This window comes from Eutrigla gurnardus (genome assembly GCF_963514095.1).
Source record: "Eutrigla gurnardus genome assembly, chromosome: 14".
NCBI classification, from domain to species: Eukaryota; Metazoa; Chordata; class Actinopteri; order Perciformes; family Triglidae; genus Eutrigla; species Eutrigla gurnardus.
In genome coordinates this window covers 12,308,126-12,328,921 of record NC_139937.1, presented here as the reverse complement: position 1 = coordinate 12,328,921, position 20,796 = coordinate 12,308,126, and the positions used below count along the sequence as shown (strand labels likewise).

Sequence of the window (20,796 nt, the reverse complement as noted above, 5' to 3'; positions counted from 1 at the left end):
GGCTTGAGGGAGCAGGTTGTGAGATAAAAGGCCACATCACAATGATGATCTCTATCGATCGGCAACCTTGGGCACACAGAGGAGATCCGGCATTTGTCACGTCGAAGCTGAACCCAATAGCTGATCCACGGTCGCTCTCTGATGAATTGGCCCCTGTTCACCAAGTTTGTTTAATTGATGACGCGTTCTCTTTCAGGTGGACCACCACTGCGTTGCACGGATTCATTGATTTTCCAAAACAGCCCCCCCCTCCCCTCCCCCGCCCCACCTTTCTCCGAGTTCCCCCCCCCCCCCACTTTCTTTAAGCACCCAACATGCCCGAGACAAAACCCACCCCCACCTCGGCTAGACCTCGGAGACATGGCAAGAGGAGTGTACTTCAACCTGTTCTGAGCAGCCAGTTCCACTTCCACAGATGGATATACAGTGCCTCTTTGTTAGTATAGAGGCCTACTAGGTGTATCAACTTAAAAGTATTATGAGAAGTGAGCAAAAAGTCAGGTCTCAGCTCGCATTCCTCAAAGGAGAGACAGAGCCGGTAGCTAAGGGTTATACTGAAAAACGCACACATTTAGCTGCACAAAACTCATCTCAGATGTACCTGAATGTCAAAGCTGTCACGGCACTAATGCCCATTAAAGCTGCGGTTCTCCTGACTTAAATTAATAGCGATGCTTTCCCTCGAAGCCTTCTGAAACCTTCTCACTCTCTCAGCCCTCTGTGGTGAGCGGTTATAATAACCACTGACCACGCAGTAGAGTGCATTAAAAGAGATTTCTTTTTGTCGTGGAGCTTGTAACCACAGGTGTCTTCTTTGGTGTGCAAATAGCGAAAAACCGTTGATCCCACTGTTAATGTTTGGAAAATGCTCAGGCTATAGTTGCGCCACGCTTCGGCAGCTCTCAACAATCCATACAGGAAAGAATTTGAATTTGTAGACCACACAATCCTATTCCAGGGGATCTGGAGTGCGTAACTTTGTCATCTTGAGAGCCTGCATGAAAACTAACACTTGCCGGAGCAGCCAAGCAAACCAGTCAAGCGCTAGGTAGGCAGCTTTCGGCCATCAAAGGGAAATTCCAGCCTAATGGAGTTTCAGAGCTTCCAGTGTGTCCCTTCTACCGTCTGCAGAGAACACGATTACCTGAGGACTGTTATCACACACACAGGAGTTTGTACTTCAGGTGGATGCACACGCTTTAGACAGGCAAAATTATTATTATTATGGGACTTTTAAACAAATAAGGATAGCAAGCGAAGCAACCTAGCAAGCTATGCAATGACACAAGAGTGGAAGCATTGACGTTAAAAAAAACAAAAAGGAGAGGAGCAGTAGCAACAAAGGCAGAGAAATTGGGCAAAATAAAAAAAAAGGCATACTTTTGGATTTAAAGCACCTATCTCAGATCCCCGAGCCTTGAGAATGGGATTGGATTACTGTCGGTTAGATTTACTCCTGTGGCTCTTCGCCACTACATCATCGTAGGGCCCCCTGCCTCTGGATCAATGGGGATATTTACTGCGCCTGTTTCAGGGAGACTCTCACAGTAGGCAGGGCATTAAACAAACAGCCGACAGCCCCCGTCCCAATGATGGCCTGTCTGTTCACACTGTGCCATGCCCAAACGTCACGCACATTCACTTCAAACAGGTAGCACACAAACACGAGTGAAGTGCAGATAAAACAAAACCAGAAAAAAAAAATAAGGCCAAGCAATTTGCTCGGCACGGTGAACAAAGAGGAAAGCTGCCACATTTCAAGAAAAGAAGAAAGTAAAAAATATATATATCCGAGATGGATGGAAAGGCATGTTATGTTTACTTTTAGATTATTAGCCCTGTAACCCCTCCAAAAACTGCACTTGTTAAATTCCTCTTAAATAGACGCACCTCAAATCCTTCATTCTCTGCATGCGGTTGCTCATAAACATTCAGTTTTGAACCGTAAACATTCCATTGTCAGCTATTGCTTCATGGAAAAAAAAACAGTCACATAAGGGCAACAAACAATAACATCAAAATCCGGGTAAAAACGCTTAGTTATGGAAATAACAATTAACAACAGCGTCACATTAATAACCTCATTTGACCCGGTGTTGAGGCATCATAATTGAAATCACTTGAGGTGAAACAGCCCTCCGCCACAGAGTGTTTCTATGAACGCTGCAGCAAACGGCCTATTGAAGAAAGAATTGCCATTATGGTGTCAAAACAACAGTCTTTACATGCACGTATGCTGCCTGCCTGCAAGAGCGTCAGCTAAACGCCAGCGCATGAGTGGAAGAATGAGTGGAATGTATTTTGCTCCTACCCAAATATGAGCAAAATAAGTGCCTTCATAGAGAAAAAAACAGTCAGTATGAAATTTCTTCATTACTCGACAATTCCACTGACTAAGCCCGCGCTATCAGCTGACAGTGCAGTGTCAAACAATGGGCTTACAAACAGCAGCACGCATTACCGAATCAGCCCGAAGAGCTCCCGGAGGGCAGACTTAACTCCCCTCGTTCGTCAACATGAAAAGTAATATGTGTGCGGGAGTCAAAAGAAAAAAAATAACACGAAAATAAACACTCAGGGCTCAGTGGTGAAAGCTGATGTAAGCTGGACTTTGAGGGACCAATCATCGCTTCAGCCACGGCGGTTAACGTTCCCGCTGGCTTCCAGTCGTGCTGTACGTTGCTGCCTGTACTCCTAATATATTTACATTTAAAGGTTTCCCAGAGTGGCTTGGCTAATTAGCACGTGTAATAGCCGTCGCTGCCCAGAAACACCTGGCGTGCATTAGATTGACAGGCAGGATGAACACTGAGGAAATCAGATGTTCAGATTTGTCGATGTAGCGTGGCGCTAACTGTTTTTCTATTTTTTTTATTTCTGAGCGATTTAACGCCACGTTCTGACCAAGTCATGGGAATGTTACTTTTGCACAGTGAGGAATTGGCCAAAGTCAAGTGAATCACATCTGCCGGTCCCATGGCCACAGATAAGCCCTGAAAAACGCTTTTGTTCTGAGCCATTAAAGTTAGCATTAACTTTCATCTTGCACCTGATGTGGCGGCACGGCGTTCACAGCAGGGAGAGATTTCTCTTTTTCTCCATCTCTAAGAGCATTTGGTGTAATTCTCTTTTGTCTCTTTTGTTGTTTTTTCAAGAAAATGAGAACATGGGTGTGTGTGTGTGGATGTGTGTGTGTGTGTGTGTTCGCTCACATGTGGACCATGTGTCAAGTGTACTGCACCGCAAGGGCTGAATGCTGGGAGGAGGCCACCGCCGATTTACCGTGGCGTTCACACACTTGGTTGTGAAGTGAAATGCTTTGGCACACTGCTGGACAAACACACAGATTGTCTCGCACACAAACATGTGATTTTCTATGACACAACAAGCAGGGCAACGTTTAAGGTTTCTATACTAATACTAATTCCTGCCATATAGTCACTCATGATTTGCAGTATTGTGATATGGATTGTGATTCTCCTCATCAAACATAAGAACGTTTCTATGATTGCTATAGATTAAATAAGCAATATCCATTAAAGGATGAGAGCTTTTGCCCGGATTAACTTCATCAGTGTATTTAAGGAAATTATTTTTCATAATATGGCATTTTGCAAATGCTTTACATATTGTGAGACTTCTTTTTACTTTTGTGTGTGACTAATGAATGTATTGTTACATTGTTATCCCTCTGATATATAAAATTCCACAAATTAGTGGATGATTCGAGGATGTAAAGGAAAATCAACAAATCATCAGCTGCAAGTTGTTTTACTAATCAATATACTCATCTATATAGGAGAACACACACACGCGCACACACACACACACACACACACACACACAGAGAGACTCACAAACATACACACGCAGAGAAATTATTCAAGGTAGATTCAACAATCTTTTTTCTTTGCAAAATGAAAAAAAGCCCATTCATAGCAACAACAATGACTATTTATCAAAGGCACAAAATTAAATTATTTTTGATGGGCGTTTTTAAGGGATTTCTTCCCCACCAAAGCCACCATTAAACATCTGAGAAAAATAAATGTTTCCCAAAAGAGAAGATACATTCTCTTCTGAAAATAAATGGGCCATAATTATGGAGCATCTAAGAAGCAAAGCCAGGCGATTTTGAAAGTTAACTGCTCATTCCTAATTAACTAATCATTGTATTAATAGTGAAATGTCAAGTAGAAAAGTGGTTAAATAAATAGTAAAATAGGAATGATTTTTAAATAATTGACAAAATAATACTGCTATTTTTACAATCTGTTGAGACGTTCTATTATGAATTAGGCCCACAACACAATACAAAATAAAATGTTGCCTGGTCCTTTTCTTCTGCCATAATCTTTAAGCTCCAATATCTTGAAAAATGCATAAATGAAAAAAAGGGATTTCAGTACATAACATTAATAATAATAATGATAATAAAGACACCTCGTCGTTGTTTGGTCATATGTATCCGGTGTTTCGGATTTAATTTACGGAAATAAAAGGGTGACACAGAAAAAAGGGAAGACATGAGGCAGATAAGGAAACCATCCAAACACACACATGTTCTCTTTTTTTTTATTTAAGAAGGTTTTGATTGAGTGATGAGTTTGCATTCTGACGAGTAGCACAGATGCAATAACAGAGAACCGACTCTGCAAATTGTAGGAGTGGCACGCTGAAAAACAATGAAAACAGCACGGGATAGATAGCCCAGTCAAAAGGTTAACGGTAACTCACAGACAAAACGTCTTGTTTTTAAAAAGTGCATTCACAAACATGACAAATACTCTCAACTCATGATGTCTATTTTTATGTGATACAAAATATGCATACCTGTTTTAGATTTGTCTGTATTTCTATACATAGATATTTCTTCAAAAGGATCACTTCTTTTTTCTTTTTACAAAGGTTAAAAGCAGGGTTGTGGTCATAGCAGCTTCGGATATCTCTAGCCTCTTTACCATGTAACGAGATACACATAGTCTCAACAGATATCCAAATAAAACCTACAATTTTCTCTGTTGTTTCAACTCAAACGACATACTGTCTTTATTGAAAGAGATACTCATGTGTGAAGCCTGCAGTTTAGAAAAGAAATGGATCAATAAAATGCTTGGGCCATTAAATATATTTTTGTATACCCGCTTTTTTGTCAATATCATAAATACTAAAGACACAGGACAATATTATAAGACAATGCTGGGAGACTAAATGTAAAGATTAAAATAGTTCAAACATTATTTTTTTCAAGTTTTCTAGTTCATGAGAAAAGAAAGAAAATCAGGCGAGCACAGAAACACTATACTTCAATCTTTTCTTCAGTCTGTCCAAGGCCCTTTTATATTTAAAAGAGCAATCAAGGGTGCTAGACAAAGGCCAGACTGTCTTTTTAAATTCTGTTTTAGTCCTGCCCAGATATGATGCTTGGCCATCATAACTGAAGCAGGATCCTGGTATTTCACGGAATTCATAAAAGCAGTCAAACATACTGATAAAAACCAATAAGTACCATGCAAATCTTGCAAGACGACATATTCTCAAACAAGAGACAAAGTATTCTTCGTATAGGCGAAATAGTGAGGAGGGGATGGGTGAAAGGCAAAGACCTCTAATCAATACTAAATACTATATTTCCAAAACAAAAAACAAAAAATATTTAATCTGTACATAATATAGTACGCATGAGTTCAGACTGGATCAGCAGTTTCTTTCCTTATTGGTGGATTCTTAGTCTCTGCCAAACGCCTACCTTGGAATAATACAGAAAAGTATTTTTAATTGATCCCAATCTCTTTGTTCTCCTCCATAAATCTGGAGAAGGGGCGGCCGGCCCCGACCTCCAGACCAGCCTTCTCCATACCCGCCATTGGAGGGCTGCTACCGGCATGAACACGGTCCATTCCTCCCGGCATGGGTCCCAACGAAGTCATTCCCGTGCCACCGAGGCTGATGGGCAGCTGGGTGATGCCTCCGTTCTGGATCACAGAGATCTCATTGTTCTTCATGGCCAGCCCGTTGGTGATGGCGGCCGCATACTGGTTCCAGAAGCCCGGGTCGACGTTCATGGCCCGGGCCGCCAGGTCCTTCTGGAACATCTCGCTGAACTTCATGGCGTCGCCGCCCAGCAGGGCCATGGGATTCTCCACAGACAGTCGCCGGCCCCTTCGAGCTGGGGCGTTGTTCCACATGTGTGTACCCATGTGGACCTAAAATTAGCAAGAATATAAAAAGAAACATTGTGAGTCGCAAATCTTACATCCAAAGCAAATGCAACATACAAGCAAACATTTTATGAATGGGAATGGAAGGTGAACAGGCCAGAATTAAATGAAAAAACAAACATGCTTTTGGAATTATTTTGTAATAGATTAAAATGATTTAAATTGACATAAAATGCACAGATATCACAAAGTCATCAAGCAGCTTCATTTCAACCAGGAAACCAGGAGAAACACGAAAGGAATGGGCAAGAGTGGGGACATGCAGCACTCCAAAGGTCTTTAGCTAGAATCGATCCCAGAGTGTTACATGCTACGTGGCATGCATCTCTGCAACCACAATGACCCCGTTTATGTAAAATTCTAATTGATGCTGCATTAAACACGCTCGTACCTTTAGATTGCCCTTTGTGGTGAAAGCCCTTCCACAAATAGAGCAGGCGAAAGGCTTTTCCCCAGTGTGTGTGCGCTCGTGGATTTGCAGGGCACTGGCGGAGGAAAAATTCTTCCCACACGAGTGGCAGTTGTGCTGCTTCGGAGTGCGTCGTGGAGGCGGGGGAGCCAACATGGGGTTGAGGCTGGGGCTCATGGTGCTCTGGGGTGCTGCAGCAGGAACCTGGATGCCCACGTGCAGGTGAGAGTTGTCGCTCAGAGACATTGACTTGCCATGTCCATTCATCTCCATTTTGATCATGTTTGATGCAGTGCTGGCCAAATTAGGAGTGCTCAGCCCTGAAAAAGAGGAGTTGAAATGAATATTAGAACGCTTAAACATTAAAACTGCATAGGTTAATTTAGCAAATTAGGAGGCATTTGTTTACATTAATATAGGCACACTAAAAATTACACAATAGTGTAGTAGTTTCAATTGATTTTGCACATACACACCTCGATCTCTATTTAGAAACAGCATGCTGAAGTGGCTCTCCTCCTTGATAAAGTGCCTGCCAGGTTGAGTGGCAGTCAGGTCAAGGGCCCCGGTGCCTTCACTTGCAGAAAGTGGAGATGGGGTCTCTGATTTTTCAGACTTCACTGTTGCCAGGCCAGATGTATTGTTCTCCTGGCCCTCCTCCACTGTCATGGCAATGCTGTTGTTGTTATTGTTGAATGTAGCTGGGGACTTGGATCGCTGGCTCTCAGAATGGCTGTGAGCGGGGGACAAATGCTGCATCGAGCCAGAGGACTCCGACAAAGCAGGGCTCCCCAAGCTTTGACCTTCAGCGTCCCCCACTGCAGACAGGGAATCAGCGGCAAAGCAATCTGTCTCCCCTCCAAAGCTGAAGCCGTTCTGCATGGGCTTTTGGCCAAACGAACGGGTCATGTTGGCGGTGGAGTCGATCATCTTCATCTGGTTCTCCATTGCAGCAATGCTAGAGATGATGGAAGGTGGTGGGGAACACCCAGGTGAATACGGTTTACTTGGGTCTATTTCTCCCTCTTTAAAATCGGCTTCGTCTTCCATAGCTTGCTCCATTTCATCCAGAAGATCATCATCGTAACTACTCATCGCATCTAAGCTCTTCTCATCAAAAGAGAGGTCGGTGTCCATCTCCTGCAGGCTTTCGGGGACCGGAGTGTTGGGGATCTGCCCTCCCATGTGCATACGGATGTGTTGCTGCAGCACAACGGCATTGGTGAATTTCTTCTGACATATGGGGCAGGAGTGCTGGACCCGGAGTGGAGGTTTGGATCGATGGACGCCAAAGTGTGTTTTCAGGTTTCCCTTGGTGGTGAATGCCCGGCCGCATATCTTGCATTTGAAAGGCCTCTCGCCAGTGTGGATGCGGTAGTGCATCTTGAGGGCACTCTGGCAGCTCAGAACGCGATGACAGATGACACACTGGTTTGGGTCAGTCATCTTCTTGTCAATGTTCTCAACAAGCTGTTGCAACTTTGATGTCTCTGAGGTTTGCATAGAGTCTAGGAGGCCTCCAAAAGGAAATTTGGCCTTGAACTGATCTGAGAGCATGGGGAGGACAGGATGGGAGACGGGATTAGAAAGAGAGTTAGGGCTAGTGATGGGTTCAGTGACTTGGCCATTGCTGGGCGGTGTGGTGGAGGTGATGGTGGAGGAAAGGACCACTTGAGTTAGTGTAGTTGTGGTGGTGGTGGTGTTCTCTCCTGGCCTAGAGCAGCTTGGCGGAAGGAGAACACCTTCAGATTTCAAGAGAGGAGGGGCGTCGCTCCCTAGACTGGGTTTTGGGGAGGGTGAAGTAGTGGTCATGCCAGAGTCAATAAGGATATTCGGGGACAAAGACGCACACTCGCTTAATGGTGGAGATGGCCTCTGAGGGGACCTGTTGAGCGGCGTGAGGCTTGGAGAGTCGCAGAAACCTCCCATCATACTTGGCAGCGTGGGGGGCAGCTGGAGCCCGACTGACGTGGGTACCGTGGGGAGGACGGGTTTGCTGTCTAGCCACGTGGTTACGGGCTTTTCTGGGGGCAAAGACATACCGTATGGAATGCCCGAACTCGTGGGCACGTTGTCCAGATATTCTGGCACGGGGTATGGGTTCATCTGAATATGGGGGTATTTTTCTTTGTGCCTCTGGAAGTGGACTTTCAGATTGCCCTTGGTGGAGAAACGGTTGCCGCATATGTTGCACTTGAAGGGCCTCTCTCCAGTGTGTGAACGCAGGTGGATCTGTAGGGCGCTGTCACTGCCAAACACCTTGGCACAGAACCGACACTTATGCTTGAAGAAGGGGTCCTCAGAGCTAGGCTTAGTGTCAAACACAGACACATTTGGGGGCTTCCCCTTGCGGTGCTTCATCAGAGCGGCGAGGGGGTCGAGCGCGTTGGCCGTGGCGGCGATGCTCGCCAGCGGGTTGGGGAAGATAACGCTGCTGGATGAGCTGTGAGGTATCAGCGGTAGATTGGAGGCAGAGCTCAGGAGGCTGCTGTGGCTCAGCGAGGGAGGGCTTGTGGAGTTCCTGGGAAGAGCCGAGATGCTGCTAATGCCACCGCCTCCCGTCACACTACTGCTAGTGCTAATGTTGTTTGTGAGCGATGACGAGCAGGAGGGAAGTAGAGATGACAATCCAGTTCCACTGGGCGAGGGGAACACCGAGTTATTCGAGCATGCGTTGGGTATTGAAGAGTTGGACTGCTGGCCGCTACTTTGTGGGGTTTGAGAGAGGGGCCCTTCCATCGCTGAGGTCAGGGGTGAAGGGCCTTGACCACTGAGAGTGGCCGGCAGCCTAACAGGCAGCTGATGGACGGGGGGAGTGATGAAGTTGTGTAGCTGAAGCTGACTCACGACAGGAGGGGCACAGGAGGACACAGGCCCCTGGTTTCCGGCAGCATTGCTGTGATGGTGGTTCAGAGCAGGCTGTGAGGCAGACTGTCTATTCATCAGAGCCACCTGACTGCGTATTTGTTCTATCAGCTGCAGCTGGTGTATCTGCTGCTGCTGCAGGGCCATGAGCTGGTCCAGGATCATGGGAATAGCCATGGTGGAAACCCCGCTGCCCACCGCTGCCCTTACACTCTGTGAAAACTGGGCAACTGCAACCCGGGTGCCATGCAGGGTCTCCAAGGTAACGTTAGTGCTTGGCATGGCGTAGCTTGTGACAGTGGAGGGGACGACATCATTGAGCTGAGGTAGGGAGCCGTCTGGCTCAGGAGATGTCACGTCTGTCTCTTCAGGATCCATGTGTTTTTCCGGTGATAGCTCAAGCTCCATAGGCTCGTCCTCCTTTTCTAGGACACTGACCCCATTTAATGTCGCTGTCTCTGGGATGTCATCCCCCTCTCCAGCAGGACTGTGGATGCCCTCCCTGGGGTCCTCGCTGTCTGCCTGCTCGCTAGGGCAGCTGGGTACAGGGGAGAGCTCTGTAGGGTACTCTTGGGAGGGGTCGGGCGTAATCTCATTGTCATTCACAATGAGCACCAGGGGGTTTTTGGTGCAACTCTTTAAATGTTCACAGAAGTCTGACCACTTGAAGAATTCAGCGCAACACTTCTCGCATACATGCGTCTCTTCGCTGCCGCTGCGGCTCTCGTTCCCGCTGTCTGCATCATCCAGCACCACACCTCGGGCTAAAGGGGATGGGGGGAAAGAGAAAAAGAATTCATGAATAAATAATCAATAAAGAATCCACACATATTTTGCAGCGCAGTGCTGCAAAGATTTAACCTTTGATTTTTTTCTCACTCTTTTAACATAACCAAAATCAATATTCTTTTTATTTATTTTTTTTTTACTCCAAACAAATTGCCCCAGTTCACCAATTCTCAGGCCCCAGGTCTGTGCATTCACACTCTCTCCTTAGAGCCAGCTAATAATTTTCTTTGTGCAATCCATCAAATTATGAGGGCCTATCAATTGTGGATACTGCCGCTTAATGAAATTCCATAGAACCTATTGATTTCCAATATTTCATACAATTCACGGCTGCCTCATCTGTTGGGTACAAATCAGGTCTTTGATGGCCCCATTAGGATTCTCCTCTACCGTCAAGCACACTCATTTCCACATGAATTTCAAATGCCTGGGCCTTTTCATTTAGCATTGCAAAGGTAGTACTTTCGCTCTGAATGTATAAGCAAGGGGAATTTTTTTATGACGTGATGAAAACTGTGTTGTCAAAAGTAAAAGCGGGGATCTAATCAATCTATAGCACTTATGCATTTCCTGCACCATTCACTGTTCAGTTGGATCGTTTCAAATATGTACAACCAAAGTATGCATTTTAAATCATGTCCATTTTGAAATGCTCTGAAATACAAAACACTACCTTTCAGTTAAGAAATCCCCAGTGTTACTCTCTCCCTCTCCTGTGCTCTCTGAAATCAGACTCAACAAATCACATGCTAGTGCCATGGCAGCAAAGTCTCTGATTAGTTACACATGTTTAATCACAGTTGTAGGAAGCCACTTCCTCTTGCACATGCAACCATCAAGAGTCAAACAAGCCGACGCAAGCTGGACCCGGTTCACACCTGATCAAGACCATGGAAAACCGGTCTACCTTGCTTGTTTATTTTTTTTTACGTGTTCAAGCACAGCTATACTCTATGTGTGTGTATGTGGTGTTCGTGGCAGTGTACGCATTTCCCTTTCATTACGGGTGGGCAGCGTTCTCAATCACTGCAACAGCACCCTGCACTCCTGTTCAGTTTCTAAGTCCAGCACATGATATGTTGGTCAAATAAACATCAGAACTATTTATATACAAATTAAACTATTTTATATACACATAACACCAAAAAAACACACACAAACACATTCCTGAATAAGGTATGGAAGTAATTGAATACATTTATGCAAATGTGCTTCCACTAATCGTAGGAGCGCCAACTCACGCAACTAGGACTGAGCTACGAATGTAAGAGATAAATACACGTTGAGAGTCACATTACCTAAAAAAACGACTTGCGTGTCACAGACTGTACCTGTTTACTCAACATGAAAGACCTCGCAATGCGTTGCAGATGAGTAATCGTGAGATTCATCCAGTGCTTGTCGTCATTTTAAAGGTTAAAATGGAGCAAGCCATGGCGAGGCAGACATGAAGCATTTGTGCCAATTACAGTGACTCATTAGTAAAGCGTATTCATCACTCCTCCTGTAATTTCTGGCCAAAGGGGGCACGAGCTATCAGGGTCTGGTGTCTGTAACTTAATTAATTATCAACAGAAAGGCTTTGGACAGACTCCGTGTCCTCACTGGGGGCAGGGCTGACAAAACAAGATATTACTTTACTTCATCATGTATGTTGCCAGGTTAAATTATAATAATAAAAAACATATGTAAAGCAAATAAAGGAAAATAAAAACCTGCTTTTCATTTTGGGTTGTGAATTTTTGCAATAGCACATCGATCCTTAATTTTCCAGTCAAAAGTCAACAAACTCAGTATGTAAATTTGAGTTCAAAACAAAACAAATAATGATAATTTTCTTAATTTCTATGGGTTTTTTTTCCAAGTGAAAAAGGTGCAAGTGACTGGAAACGGCAGCGACATGTGACAGCAGGCTGAAAATCTCTTTAGCCCAGCAGCGGACAGCAGAACTCATTTCCATAATTGAGGGTTGAAAGGTCAACGCAAATGAGTAGGCATTGTGTTGAGCTGATTAGTTATTAGAATGGTATTACTGTCAATCTCTTTTATTCATTCATACAATTACAAGTGGGGGTCTTTGTATGCCTCTGACTTCACACACACATACACACACATACACACACACACACACACACACACACACACACACACGCACACACATTGTTTCACACGCATATGTAGACAGAAAAACAACATACACTAATTACGTACATATGTATAGGGATAAACATTTTTTTTAAATGCCACACAGACACACACACACACATTCTTTTTGCTGTCTCCGGATTAATAAATAACTGTAATGTAAATATAAATGACTGTTCTTGCACAGGCCTACCGCATCAAAATATATTTTCTATACTAAAAATAGAGACTTTGAATTGTTGTTTTTGAATATTATGTTGGAATCCCTGTTTTTTTGTGCAAATGCTGTTCTCATGCATTTCCAGTTTTGTTTTCCAAAGGAATATAGTCACGAATATTATGACGTTAATAGCTTGACACATTAATCTCATGCAAAAATGTGCACGCTTAAAGCAGATTTAAGAAACCACTGAGTGATTCTGATTTTGCTGTGGTTTCTGGCAGTTGAACTTTGCAACACTTACTCAATATTACAATATATGCCGAGTGCCACTTACTGCAATATTATTGAAATAATATTAATAACACTGCATGTGCCGATGAGCTCAAAATAATACCATTTGCATTCACAATCACCATTCACTCCTGAAACAGTGGGGGCCGTCGTGTTGTGCAGCTGTGTAAAGACGACATTTTGTGTTTTTTATGTGCTTGCAAGACAGTGAAAAAGTGTGTGTGTGTGTGTGTGTGTGTGTGTGTGTGAGAGTGTGTGTGTGTGTGTGTGTGTGGGGGGGGGGGGGGGGGTATTGATTTTCCTATAGCATGAGAAAGGAAAGGATGAAAAAAAAATCCAATCCGTTTTTCATTCCTTTAAGAGTCTTCATTTACTGAGATGCAAATATTAAGCTGGACACAGTCAATAGGGGGATTGTAGACATTGAATCTGTGTGTCCGCTATCTCTCTCAGCAATCTTTGGCATGCTAACTGAAACCGCTAATCTGGCATATTATATCAGATGAGGTATTCACGCTTTCCACAGATTCTGTGAAAAGCCACAGAGCCGAGCATTGAGCGAAGCATTGAGCAATTACAAATTCTCCCATTCTTAACAATTTCCAGATTTGCTTAATGAGCACACACACACACACACACACACACACACACAAACAGACACTGACACTGGTAACATTTATTCTACGTTAAGGCAACGATGTCGCTATCTCATTTTAAAGGGGTCGTGTCAAGTGTCCGGATCCCTACATTTAAACTATTTTCATCTTCAATCCTCTTCATCAAACGGGGAGATTTTTCATTTACGTTAATGCCGACAGTGAGAACACAGCCATCTTCAAAAAGGGCCAGCACTTACAGCTTTGCTAGAAACGCCCCTCCTTCTGCTCCTTTAAAATGCAATCTTCTCAAGCATCTGGGGATAGCTTAGGACCCTTAAAGAGAGATGCATCACTGTAGGGCCTGTCCAAGTTGAGAGGGGAGGGCAAGACAAAAAAAGAAAAAAAAAAGAAAAGAAGAGGCCTGCTGGATTCAACAATGTGGGAATTCTTTGATTACACATCATCCACTCTATTCTCTAAGAAATTCATTATTTCACTTTTTTTTTTAATATTCAAATTGATTTGATTGATGTATCATGGGCATGTTGCCACATTTTAATCTGGTGATTTATCTGTCAGCAAGGGATCATTCAGGCCATCAATCATTCTGATTTCACTTTGATTGGGCACTTTTGTGACGTGTTGATTCCCATTTAAAAAAAAGGAAATACCAGAATCTGTTTGGCACATTGTTTAAGCATTGCATTAATTCCTCTTAGTACCTATTACTATTTGTGTGTATTTGTTTTTTTCAAACAGCAGATCCTTAAAAAAAAAAAAAAAAATTCTGCACGACTGCTCGACAGTCATTTGCTCCGTGGCCATAAATGCATAAAGCATCTCCTTGAATGATCCCCTGCATTCTCAGACCTGCGGAGGCTTGAGTGTCCTCTCTCTCTCTCCCTGTGTGTGTGTGTGTGTGTGTGTGTGTCATCGGCCTGGTCAGCCCTACTGCAGAGTGGTACAGTCATATCTGCACTAACAGAGAGGCCTTTGTCATCGCCTGCAGATGTGGAGCAGCCAAAACATTAACGATTTGTTTGTGTAAGCATTTGCAATACAGTATTCAATGACGGCACTCTGTCCAGATGACTGTGTCATCCGTCAAGATGGCTCTCTGTGTCTGGATGCACAGAGGTGAGGAGGAGGAGGAGGAGGAGGCTTTAGGATGGAATGGACACTCGTCCACAGCTACACATTAGATTCTATCTTTAAAATTAGATTCTTGGCTTTCAAGTAAAAAAAAAAATCATTTTACTTTTATTTCACACCCAAAAAAAGGAAAGCCCCATCTACAAACTATTTGCCCATGGCTTTACTTCCTGAATGAATCAGTGCTAAAAATCACTGAAACAAACCCAAACGAAATCATCCGAAGAAAAACCACAAGTGATAAAATGCACCTCTTCAGCGGACGGGCTGTTAGCTTTCTCCTCGATCCAGTAAAAAATCTGCTGTTTTGTCTTATTTTAAAAAAGGAGTCCTGTCAAGTTCTTCCTCTCAATCAGGATATTACTTGTTTGTGTGTGTTTTCGGTGCCGAGAAGTAATTAGGACACGGCCATATTTGAGTACCTTCTTTGGCACAGCTATGTGGGTGGTCCAGAGGCCTGCACCCAATGGTGAGAGGGGATTAAAACAAAAGCCAAACAAAGCCCCACTGCAGGGGAACCATGTTGTCACTGTCAGCGGGGATTTCCTCACTGTATTAGACTTTTTGCACCTCATAACTACGTACATTCCTGCCTCGAGCATTGTGCTGTAGAGTGCTCTGCTTCAACATCGTGACCGCGACAATTCAACACAAACGGTCAGCGGTCAGCATGACGACATCTGTGAAGAAGGCATCAAAAAATGAGAACTCAAAGCACGTTTGTGATCATCCACCTTTTTTCCCATTAAAAGCATGACCAACGTTATTTTCCTGAGGAGTCTCCTAACATGTGGAAAACAGATTTTTTTTTTAACAACCAATAATATTGGTTGGAATTGATCACGTACGTCTCCGTCCACAGCTTTGGGATAACGACCTTTGGAGATTTCTCTCTCAATAGCACGAGTGTGCCCATGTGCAATACGCACACCGCTGCCTCCCACTCGTCTCCACACGCACACCTTCAAAGACAGTGGATGCAGGGAAGGCGGGTGGCGACATGAAAAGCCCCGTCGCTGTTCACACTTTCTAGGACACGAGGAAGCTGTGCTGCCAAGGTCAACGGCACACATGTTCTAATTGTACGAGGGGTTTGACATCCAGAGGCAGGACCTGGCTGGGCCGGGGCGAGACAAAGGTTAAGTCAGCAAGCTTTATAAAAGCACTCCTAAGCAGACGCCCCCCCTCCTCCTCTCTCTTCTCATCTCCTCATCTGAACACACACACACACGCACACACACACACACACACACACACTCACACACACACACCCCATGCCCCCAGGGGGCAAGTGTCCGGAAGGCCTGAGGGGGAGGTGATGTGCCAGACAAGAGCTTGTTGGCACTTGATTTTAGTTTTTCATCTTTTCAGGGATGCAGCACATTAAAGAGGTCCTCACTGAGCTGCAGTGGACAGCAGAGGAAGAGAAATTCTCACACACACACACACACACACACACACACACACACGAAAGGTCGGATCAAATTGAAGATTTGGAGGAAAAAAATGAACACACAAGGAGAACTTCATAGCTCGATTATCTCGCTCTTTTTTTTTTTTTTTTTGCTCGATGGTCCATTTCAGTGGAATGTGCTGCAGACAGAATGTGTGTCCTTGAGCACAATTTCAACGCCACCCTAACGCTCGACTCTCTCTTCGCCCACCAGCCCGAGCACAATATGGATTTTAAGTCTAAATCAAGCAGCGACTGACAATTGGAACTTCTGAATTCCTTCGACATTATGTGCAATGATTTGTCAAGGCCGGCGATCGATAGTGTCGTCAGGAGCCGCATCGAGGCAATAGGCAGCGAGGAATCTGATCATGCTGCAATGATACAGCGACAGTCTGACATTTGTAGCTCGTCTATAAGGAAGCTTTGGATGAGACACGGCGTTATTAGGTTTATTTAAGTGTGTATGGGCTCCACTGTGCTCTGCCAAAGATTTGGGATTGTTTCACTGCGACGTCTGTCGTGGAAACAAGCGAGCCAGTAATAGCTGCTCCAACGAGGACAAGGAAGAACATTCCACAGCCACTTCCAGTCTCAAGCACAATGGTGTAGATGCTGTAGGTTACCCACAACACGGTGTGTGTGTGTTTATTTTCAAGCATCCATATTGGAGTGTGTGTGTTAAAATGGAGAAAAGAGTGTATGGATTTTTCCCTTATTCTGTTTTCTGCATTGCAAATTGCAGTTCTGACTTTTTAAGGGAAATTCTACCTGCATGTAAATCACTGCATGTTTCATTCCGTGATCCTACAAGAGAGCAACCTGATGGACGTTTGGTATCCCTCGCCACAATCTATGAAGGGTTATCTCCATGTTGAAGCAGAGAGAGAGAGAGAGAGAGAGAGAGAGAGAGAGAGAGAGAGAGAGAGAGAGAGAGAGACAGCGTTTGAGTTAAAACACACTGGAATGACAAACATCCACAGAGTGAATGGGACAAAAGAGCCAAGAGTCACCAGTGTGATTTCCCAGCCCTCACACCAACATTTCCCCATGCAGAGAGAGCTGCTCCCCAGAGATTACATCACACATTTGTATTGTAAAGAAGCCCTGCAAAGTGTGTGACTGGGTGTGTGTGTGTGTGTGTGTGTGTGTGTGTGTGTGTGTGTGTGTGTGTGTGTGTGTGTGTGTGTGTGTGTGTGTTGGCCAACATGAGCCAAGACAGTGAGGTATAAATAATAGCAGAGATTTATCACCCAGCCATGAATATCCAAAAAGAAAATACATCTTTAAACACCAAGAAAAGTGTGGATCTTAATAGTAAGACAAAAAATATAAAATTAGGAAATGAATTCATCCTAAATCTCAGAGATAAAATTGGATTTTATTCTACATTTATTGCACTAAAATACAGCAATTAGAAATACTGAAATTTAAAATATATTTTTTAATTTAAAAAAACAAAACATGTAATTGGGTTTTTGCACCACAAAATATAATAATAATAATGCTAAAATTGTCGACGTGTTCCTATATAATTACAGCATTACGCCTTGCCTAAGATGTGACTTTAGCTCTAATAATGATCGTTTTATTGCGCATAAGGCTGAGCACAGAATAAAAGGTGAATTAGGCTTTTTCCCCCTTCCACATGGCGAGGACGAGCCCTGTCAACTCATCTTGTCGACATTGTGAGCAAAAGGGAACAAATCAAGTGTGCTAAATTTATGTGAGGGGGGTAAACAAAAACATTTCCATAACAAAACGAGGCTTCGACCTGCAACAGGATCCGCATTTTGCTCCTCGGAGAGCCAGACAGGCGCTCAGGGACAAAAGACACTAGTGCAAAATAAAAAATACAATTTAAATAATCCTTTTTTTAAATATATATCGAAAAAAATATACATTGTGGCACGCTTCACTTATTTTTCCGCGGAATTAAGAATCGCACAGCTGTGAGGGAGAATATCAAATATTTTTCAACTTTCAACTCAAATGCTGCGCGTGTGCACGTGTGTGCATTTGTGCATTGGTTTTGGCGCGCGCGCACGCACACCCAAAGTCAACCGTGTGCGATTTCAAAGACGCGGTTTAAGAAAGCGGTCGCGATATTTGACACACGGTCAAGTTATTAAATAAATTCAGGATGTCCAAAAGGCCTCGAGCACATAATCTAAAATACAGCAGAGTGTGAAAATGAATATAAATAAATACATATATATGTTAAAGTCACCCATCAACCCAGCAGCCGAGGATGCGACGAAGCCTGGACGAGGTGCAGGTTAAACTGACACAACTTCTTCAACGACAACCGTACACTTCCCCCTGTCCACCGAGCACTTGGCTTAACAACCGTATCATAATAGATTTATTAAAAATTACCGCGTCCGTATTTGACACATAAATCTCATCGGCCTCCAAACAAATAATCCAAATAAATGCAAACTTTTTCATCCGAGATGTAACTTAAAGAAGTAAAAAAAAAATAAAGAAAAGTGAAATGAAGGAACAACAACAACAGCGTGAAGCAGAGCTGCGAGGAAGGGAAGTTTCTCAGCTGGATCAGATCCACTCACCGTGCTCGGAAATCACCCCGGCTATTGCGGGATCCTCGTCCGACTTGAGGTGCTGCGGCTTGGCTTGCTTGCGTCGGGACATGCTGCTGGCGTCGGTGCTGCTGCTGCCGATGCTGCTGCTGCTGCTGCTGCGTTCGCGCTCCGTGATGTCTCTGCGTTTTGCAGATACATCAGCGAAGAGCGAATGAATCAACACACGCGCGCACAAAAAAAAAAAAGTTCGCAAATAGTCTGGTGGCGGAGCGATGGGGAGGAGGTGGTGGAGGAGGAGGGGAGAGAAAGAAAATACACACACAAAAAAAAATCTGAAATTAGCCGGTGTTGCCGCTGCTGCCGCGCGTTGGATTGCGCATGTCGGTATAATAATTACGATAGTGAATAATGCCTCGCGATTAATGGCACCGTGTGAAGGTGGGGAGGATTGGCTGGAGTCCAGCGGACGCGCATTGGATATGGTAATGAGGGACGGACTGAGCAATTAGCCGCTTCGCTCTCAGACTTTATCCGTCTCTTTTCTCTTTACTATCCAGCCTCCCCAACAACACAACACGACACAACACAACACAGCAAAGCTCTTGTTATGCCCGGCTCACGAGAGGGGGGGGGGGGGGGGGGTCTTCAAGGGGAACGTCACACACTTTTTTTTTTTGCCTCTTCTTTCACGCACCGACTCTAAAGTGCTAAAGATTCACTTCTTTTCCGAAGCATCTCTGTTGTTCATCTTTCTGACCTTTATGATCCCTCAGAACTTCAGACGGTCTCATAAGTCTCATATCTCGAGAGCTTTGGCTCGGTAACTTTCGTGTGCGCGCGCGCGCGTGTGAGTGTGTGTTGAACGCCGAGGTTGAACACGCGCACCTCCTTCTGATTGGACTCAAACGAAGCGATGTTTACAGTCTTTTTGAGATGTTTCGGGGCTTTAAAGTTGTCTCGTGTTGCTGGACATGTTTCCGGTTGACTCGGTGCAACCGATGAGAGGAAAAGTGGACAGGACGAGTTAAAAAAAAAAAGTTCTTGACGACAGCAATAAAATTGTTACCGGGGTTCTTCTTCTTTTTTCTTTTTCTTTCAAATCGCGCAGCTCCGCTCTCCAAACTTTGACGCGGGTCTTCCGAGATAGGAAAGCGGTGCCACGATGAGCAACAGTCCTCCTCCTCAGTTACAGCACCAATGTCAAAGTGCTCAAAAACGCATCTGTCCCGAAAAAGAACAAAAAAAAACAGAGGAGTTGCTTCAATGCTTCCGATCGGCGATGAACTTCCCCTCGTCCTCTCCGCAGCTCCCCGGTGCTTTGCGCCTTCGTCGCGGTGCGCTCTCCAGAAAAGTGGCTTTTTTTTCTGGATGTCTGCCGGCCAAAAAAATAAATAAAAACACCTCCGAATGCCGCTTGTTTCTCCAAATTACAGCATCAGTCAGTGTCTTTCTCCCCTCACTTCCGCCGGCTCACACGGAAGCCAAAGTTTTGAGTTATCTTCTGGCGGACCGCTCGCGCTGTCGGTCTCGCGGCGTCGGGCACGGCTCCGTGTGTGTAAGGGGACTGCGCCGTGTGTGAGAGTTAACCCCCGAGCAGAGGTTCAGCCCATTGCTTTCAGCCACCACTAGGATGTACCACCACGTTACTGTTCACTGGCTCGTCCTCGCGCTCCACTGTCAACACCCAGATTTGACCTCCCATCATAGAATATCTCGCCTCTGTCATATCAATCACCAGAGAGTATTTTCTATTATTATAATTAATTATTATGACTCCACGGAAGCCTTTCCCAACACAACGTCCTACCTTTTTAATTCACTTTGTTTGTAGCTTATGCAACATGTTACACACGGGCAACCATTGGACATGTACTGCTTTGTTGACAGTCATTACATTCTAATATACAGTAAAAAGATGAGATTTTATATCGTCCTGTAAGACGTGATGTCCTATTTAAAACATCATAGCAAGATAATGTATACATATTTTACACTTTGGAAGCTTGTTTCTCTCTCTCTTCCTGTGCTGCTCAATAAACACATTTACGTTGCAAATGTGCATTTGCATTAAAACCTCTGGATGCATGGGGTCACATTAATGGGAAAGGGATTGGAGGGATTAAGATGTGGGAGGCCGACTAGCATGTAAATAAGACAGGGAAA

General features: G+C 44.2%; 1 protein-coding gene across 1 annotated transcript; it reads right to left on the bottom strand.

Moving 5' to 3' along the window:
* Positions 1 to 4,563: 4,563 nt before the first annotated feature.
* Positions 4,564 to 19,251, bottom strand: sall3a (spalt-like transcription factor 3a). The gene is made up of 4 exons (XM_084026460.1): positions 18,661 to 19,251; positions 7,107 to 10,259; positions 6,613 to 6,950; positions 4,564 to 6,206 (listed from the first exon to the last, which is right to left on the bottom strand). Exons 1-4 carry the CDS (start codon positions 18,740 to 18,742, stop codon positions 5,775 to 5,777), a joined length of 4,005 nt encoding a protein of 1,334 aa, XP_083882586.1. The 5' UTR covers positions 18,743 to 19,251; the 3' UTR covers positions 4,564 to 5,774.
* Positions 19,252 to 20,796: the final 1,545 nt, after the last annotated feature.